Source organism: Ischnura elegans, chromosome 6 (genome assembly GCF_921293095.1).
Source record: "Ischnura elegans chromosome 6, ioIscEleg1.1, whole genome shotgun sequence".
Classification (NCBI taxonomy): Eukaryota; Metazoa; Arthropoda; class Insecta; order Odonata; family Coenagrionidae; genus Ischnura; species Ischnura elegans.
In genome coordinates, this window is record NC_060251.1 from 79,053,337 (window position 1) to 79,060,175 (window position 6,839).

Consider the following 6,839-nt stretch of genomic DNA (forward strand, 5'->3'; position numbering starts at 1 on the left):
GTGTTGTAAAACTATGTAAATGTGAACCAAAATCTTCAAAAATCATGAACAATATAGCCAAAGCATCTTTTCAAAGGAATATTGTGTTTTTTATTCCATAAAAATCATAAAACTGCAACACCACCTGCTTAAGTTCAAAGATTTTCGGAGAAAAGCGAGTTCGCGCGAGTTTTTGAAAATTGGTCATGTTTGAGCTGCTGTATCTCAACAACGGATCAACATTATGAAAAATGGCATACAAATCCATAATCAACCATCATTTGTGAAAATTTGTGCCAAGTTTCAGGTCCCTAGCTCAAAAAAAGCCATTTTGGACTTTTGTCCGGCTTTTTCCGATTTCGGACCACTGTGCGTCGCGGGAAAATTCTTTGGACCCTCGAAAAAGCGGCAATGCAATAGTGGAGGGTCATCGACATAAGGCGCTAAACACAGCAGACCCTTTTCTCAACTCCCCCTTCACTCACATAACGTCGGCGCAGAACCTTACCGATCCGTGCCTGAAAGGCCACTGCAGAGCTGTTAAGAGGTGGCCGTCAAAAAATACGGAAAGGCATCCGGATTTAGACAATGCTTCCCAACTCCCTCCCTCCCTTTCTTTCACTTACGTACCTTCCCCCGCCTTTACTTCCCCACCTCTGGAAAAAGGGTTGCGAGTGGGTCTCAGTTGTCCCTCACCCGTCGGTCGGAAAGCACCCATCCACGTTCCACAACAGAGTCAATTATTGAAATGGACGACAAGTATGAGAAAATCACTCCTGAGGAAATTGAACGAGAGGTAAGCACTTTGGCATTTTTTTTTTCTTACGGTCATTGTTACCAATCATTGTATTCGATTTTCAACTCCCCGATTCCAGCACTGAAAACTTATAAATTCTTTATTTCAGATTCAAGCTGCCAACCTTTATAGCTGGGAAGATGACGATCACTCAGATTATGACGATCCACCATCCTCTATCAAGAACGACTTTCGATGCTCTACACCCGTTACAGCAAACAGAGAGTTTCCGGATGGCTTCTGGTCGCCGAATGGCGAGGTATTTGCGGCTGTAGGGAATACAGAGGAGATCAGCAGCACGGCGGAAACCGTAATCATCGACGCTGCAACGTATGATGATGATCATGATACAGAGGCCGAAATCCAAGACAGTCTGATACTTTCATTTGAACTATCAGAACCACTTTCCAGTGATTACTGTACGTGTGCCATTTGTGATAGCTGTGCCAAGAATATTGCGCGTGCTGTTGGTTCAAGTGACCATACCGACAGAAAAATCTCAAATTGCCGTGAGTGTAAGTGTGTGACATGCAAAACATGCCTTAACCTGGCTTTTCACGAAGTAGTTTCAAACTATAGAGACATTTTACAGAGCAGAGAAGAAGTGACTATAGAATCAGGATTTTATTTAAATGTTTAAATGTAAAAAAAATAAATAAATAAATAAATTATAAAATGAAATCTCTGCCTTTCCTTCCATTCACCTGGCCGGCGCTCACATTTCTTATCATCTGCGTGGTTGCAATACCTGTATTGGTTGATATGGATCATATTAAGGTTTGTTTGGGGTAGCAGGAGGAAGTGAGGGCACGGATTTATAGAACGAGTCTTTCGCCATTTCCAAACTAACCGTTGGTTACATAAAAATTCCCAAGTTGTCCGAAGACACTTTAATTACTAAAATAGGGCTGGGCTTGTGACGAGGGAGGGTATGGTACAAAGTCTAATGCATTGTCCTATAGGAAGGAGTCGCTAGGGTCCCAAGAAGGGTTGGAGAGACAGGTCATCGAACCCCTGTTCCACAGAGAGAAGGGGTAAGTGGTTACATAAGAATTTCCAAGATGTCCGAAGACACTTTAATTACGAATATACGACAACGTTAAAGTGAAAATACTTGACGCGGCACTTCTCATTCGTAAAGTGAAAATAAGCCCATCGGTGTTAATAGGGCACAGTCGCGCTCTAGAAAACCAAGAAGGGTTGGAAAGGCAGGTCATCGAACCCCTGTTCCACAGAGAGAAGGGGTAAGTGGTTACATAAGAATTTCCAAAATCTCCGAAGACACTTTAATTACTAAACTAGAGTTGGGCTTGTGACGAGGGAGGGTATGCACAAAGGCTATTGCTTGTCCCATAGGCAAGAGTCGCTAGGGTCCCAAGAAGGGTTGGAAAGGCAGGTCATCGAACCCCTGTTCCACAGAGAGAAGGGGTAAGTGGTTACATAAGAATTTCCAAAATCTCCGAAGACATTTTAATTACTAAACTAGAGCTGGGCTTGTGACGAGGGAGGGTATGGCAAAAAGGCTATTGTTTGTCCTATAGGCAAGAGTCGCTAGGGTCCCAAGAAGGGTTGGAAAGGCAGGTCATCGAACCCCTGTTCCACAGAGAGAAGGGGTAAGTGGTTACATAAGAATTTCCAAGATGTCCGAAGACACTTTAATTACTAAACTAGGGCAGGGTTTGTGACGAAGGAGAGCATGGCACAAAGGCTATTGTTTGTCCTACAGGCAAGAGTCGCTAGGGTCCCAAGAAGGGTTGGAAAGGCAGGTCAACGAACCCCTGTTCCACAGAGAGAAGGGGTAAGTGGTTACATAAGAATTTCCAAGATGTCCGAAGACACTTTAATTACTAAACTAGGGCAGGGTTTGTGACGAGGGAGGGTATGCACAAAGGCTATTGCTTGTCCCATAGGCAAGAGTCGCTAGGGTCCCAAGAAGGGTTAGAAAGGCAGGTCATCGAACCCCTGTTCCTCCAGAGGGGTTAGGGGTATGCCAAGGGACGGGGGGGTTGGTCCGACAAGGGGGTGGAGGTGGGGGTGGGTCAGGGGGAAGGAGGTGGGGGTGGGTCCTGCGAAAGGAAGGAGGTGGGGGTGGGTTCGACGAGGGGGAAGGAGGTGGGGTGGGTCAGGAGGTGCCAGAATTATAGAACATGAGGTCATTGACCCGTGTTCCAAAGTCCCGGGGTTAGTAGTAACGTGCCTAAAAATGTTACATCACCCATTTCGTGATAAAAACACATATCACACTCTGATAAAAATACACATCGCCACTTTATTACTTTTCCGCTTTGAACATAGACTTAGGGCTGGGCGATTACTCATGTACCGCATGGAGCTAACAAAATTAATATTATCAAGGTTCCATTATGCTCAGCTGAAATAAAAATCGGACAGTTGCCAAGACTTCTGGCTCATAACTTCAGAAACGAATATATCAAGGATGTTTTGCAAGGTGCTGAAGGATATATTAGGACCATCCATTTTTTTTTGCTTCGTAGAGAAAGATGATAAAATTTCGCAAAAGATGAGAAAACATATTATGCCGATGTCTCCAACGGATGCCTAAAAACTAGAAATAGTGCTGCCAAATATTATAACTCAATTGCTGTGCACGTCTCCTATGACTACGTGCACTATCAAATGATCTTTCTCCACCTTACACCGATGTAATACACATCTTCGCAGCAGAATGATAGAATGTGTTAGAATATAGATAGATAGAAAGCAGAGTGTTCGAATGGACTGGCTATAATGCATATCCATCAAGATATGGAGTCAAAAATTAACGTTAACGAAGTACTATTGGAAATCTTCAGAGGGAGCCATAAAAAACTGTCATTATTATATATGATGTAACTTAGTAATATTTTCATAATAATAACTATTATACTAAAAAAAAAGAGTACTTACCTAAATTTCGTACAGTTATTGTTGTATTCAATAGTTGTTTTGAATACCAAATATGAGACGACCGCCTATCAGACCCTTGTATCAAAGATTATATACTCTAGCTTGTATCCTCCCCCAAGATAAAAATCCTAGACCCGCCCTGGCATGAGATCACTATACCGTTCTCGATGTTTACCAGAAAAATAGAAGGAATGTTATGTTTATAATTTTTAAATACAATACCAATTCACTATTGATCTCCCACTTCCGTTCCGTTATTTCCGTTTTACTACTTTCTCAACAGTTTTTCTAAGAACAGGTCTATATACCTACCACACGCTTACCCATCTTCCCGTTTAATGCTAGAGCTATCCCTAATTTACTTTCCTTCTCGCCACTAATATAACCCTCCACCCATCAGTAGTCTCCACAATCTTTCCACTTCACTTCGCATCAGTGGCGGATACAGATGGGGGCGCAAAGGGCTTGCTCCCCCCCCCCCTTTGCGGGGCCGCCCGTATTGCCAGGCATTGCAGAACCACAATTATAACTTTTTTTATGTCATAAGATGGGATTGCCTGGTATATGTGTGTAATATATTTTATTAAAATTGTCTTTAACTCTGCATGTGACTTGATTATTTTTTTATTACGATAAAAGTAAAGGTAACTCAAGATATATTTTGCGCCCCCCCCCCCTCGAGTTTTTTCTGTATCTGCTACTGCTTCGCATAATCATAGGTATCTATCATCCTTTTCTCCATTTCCCTTTTGATGTACAGGTAAAAGGTCCCAGTATTCTAACTTCCCCGTCCTCATCGTCCCCACATTTCACGCCCCTACATTTATTGCCGACGCGACGTCTTCTTCTTCATCTCCTTGGTCTTATTTTCACTGCTGCTGCTGCTGATGATGATAAGTCTCTGCAAGCAGTGGTGTAGCAAGGGGGTTCAGGGGGTCTGGACCCCCTCCCCCCCCCCCCCCCCGATATATAAAAAAACACAATTTCTTTCCTTCTTAAAAGATAACAAAATATTGAATAATCATGAATTTACAAAAGATTTCTTTGACAAATGAAGTTTTTTCGACAGTGAAAAGTGTTAAATATGTTTAAAATCCTCAACTTAGTATCCCCTTTTTTAATTCCTACCCTGGTTTTGGACCCCCCCCCCCCCACGAACGAAAGTCCTGGCTACGCCACTGTCTGCAAGGATTTCGAATGTTGACGAACCCGAGGACCTAGCCTACCTCGCTGCCGTGAACGACATCCGCCCTTTGCGACGGGTCCTATTCGATGAGTTACCGAGACTCATTTGGTTGTACTCCATGTTTTCAAGGAAGAGAGAGTCGGTAGGGTTTCCACTTCCATTCCAGCATTGTTTTTTAAGCGACTCTATCACGTGGGCCACCTTTCGCCTAGCTCCTATAACCTTCGACCTATCTGGAATGGGTGACCCCCTACATGGGGTAATTTAGTTGGAATACTGCCAGTGTAGCTACCTAAATGGGTCATAAGAATGCGATACCATTCCCACCGCGGCAAGGTTATAGCCCTAGGGAAAGGCAACCGAGATTAACTAGTAAATAATGCTGAAGGTATACTTTTAAGTGGTCACCGAAGCGTATGGTAAGGTATTTGGAGAAGGCGACCGACAGCTGAGGTCACTTGCGCCATGAGGGAAGGTTGGGTAAGGAAGGGTGGAGAGAAACCCGGCGTCGGCATTAGCCTGCTCTTAACGAAAAGCGTCAAGGGGATTACGGTTAAACATCCCATCCCATGGACGGAGTGTTGCGCACCGAACCGTTATCATTTACTGATAACATTTTTTCCTCGTATCAGCCAGTTATCAGAAGAAACGAGGAGAGTTCCTTCTTGGAATTGGTTGAATAACATCTCCGCTGGGCCGCCCAATGGTATTGTATGACTTGAATAATACATTCTCTAATTTTTACCCTTGAAAAACTTGATTAGCAAGGATATAAATGATTATGATGCAATGATGTATACATTCTTCAGATTCTCTAGGCAATTGAATATCACCATTTGATTCTTTTATGAACTGAGGACTCTTTTGGCAATTAATTATTTATTTTGTATTTTTGATGTGATTATTCATTAAATGTACAATTAATCAATGCTCATTAAATTTTGAGTTTTCTTATATTAATAATGTTTCATGCGATGTGACTTGTGAAATGGTTTAACAATACCCGGAAATAAATGTATTATTATTACAACTCTGGTAGTGGCGGCTCGTGAGTCAAATGCTGGGGGGGACGCACTCCACCGAGGGGTCATAATTTTTTAATATTTCGTTTATTTTATTAAATTTTTACGGCAATCTAGGAATAAAATTTTGTGATGCCATATGTTCCGTTTTTTTCAACAAAAATACCTAGTTTTCCTAACAAAGCTTGATTAATAAATACTAAATGCAGTAGACTCTCGGTCATACGGATCGGCTTAGTCCGGACTCTCGATTATACTGATCAATGATCTTGAAGAATAAAAATATATTTGCTGCGATATTTTGCAAATACAAACATAAAATACGTAACTTTAGGTTTTAGCGCCTAAATTCTTCGTACGGATATGCCCGCAATACACTTAAGTTGTTCGTTTTGCAATCATAATGCGTTATTTGTCAACTCTATTCAACATTTGCAAAGATTTAGGTAGCAGTGACACTTGTAACACCTGAGGAGGGAGGGGAGTGTCACTGACTTCCACTAGGTAACAAACACTACTAGAATGCGCGCGCTTTGCTATTGCAGATGTAAACTTTGATTGCGGTGTTCGCGTTGCTTCTTGAATACAGTATGATTTAAAATCAAAAATTAAACATTTCTCACACATTTTTAACAAAATCTGAAATACTCACATGCCTTTAGTTATATTGCAGAAGTCCATCCTTCTTTTCTTTTGTCCAGCAAAGTGATCAATTACACGCTCGTTGAAATCAGCGCCGGACAAAAATTTCTTTCCGATTGAACACATGGCAAGGGCCCTAGTCTATAAATAAACCAGGGACTTAATAAACAAGGGACGACACAAAATGGGCCGACGAAAAATACGACCAAAAAGAATAAGGTGCCTGGACTCAGATTTGGGGACAATTTTTCCCTATATTTCCCCAAAACAAAAAAGCACTGTTGATTAATTCAAAATTGTATTCTTG

The 6,839-nt window shown here is 41.8% G+C and overlaps 1 protein-coding gene across 1 annotated transcript; it reads left to right on the forward strand.

Moving 5' to 3' along the window:
• The first annotated feature begins 570 nt into the window (after positions 1–570).
• Positions 571–1,415, forward strand: LOC124161408. Its single transcript, XM_046537725.1, has 2 exons — positions 571–775; positions 885–1,415. The coding sequence occupies exons 1-2, from the start codon at positions 728–730 to the stop codon at positions 1,413–1,415; spliced, it is 579 nt and encodes a 192-aa protein (XP_046393681.1). The 5' UTR covers positions 571–727.
• Positions 1,416–6,839: the final 5,424 nt, after the last annotated feature.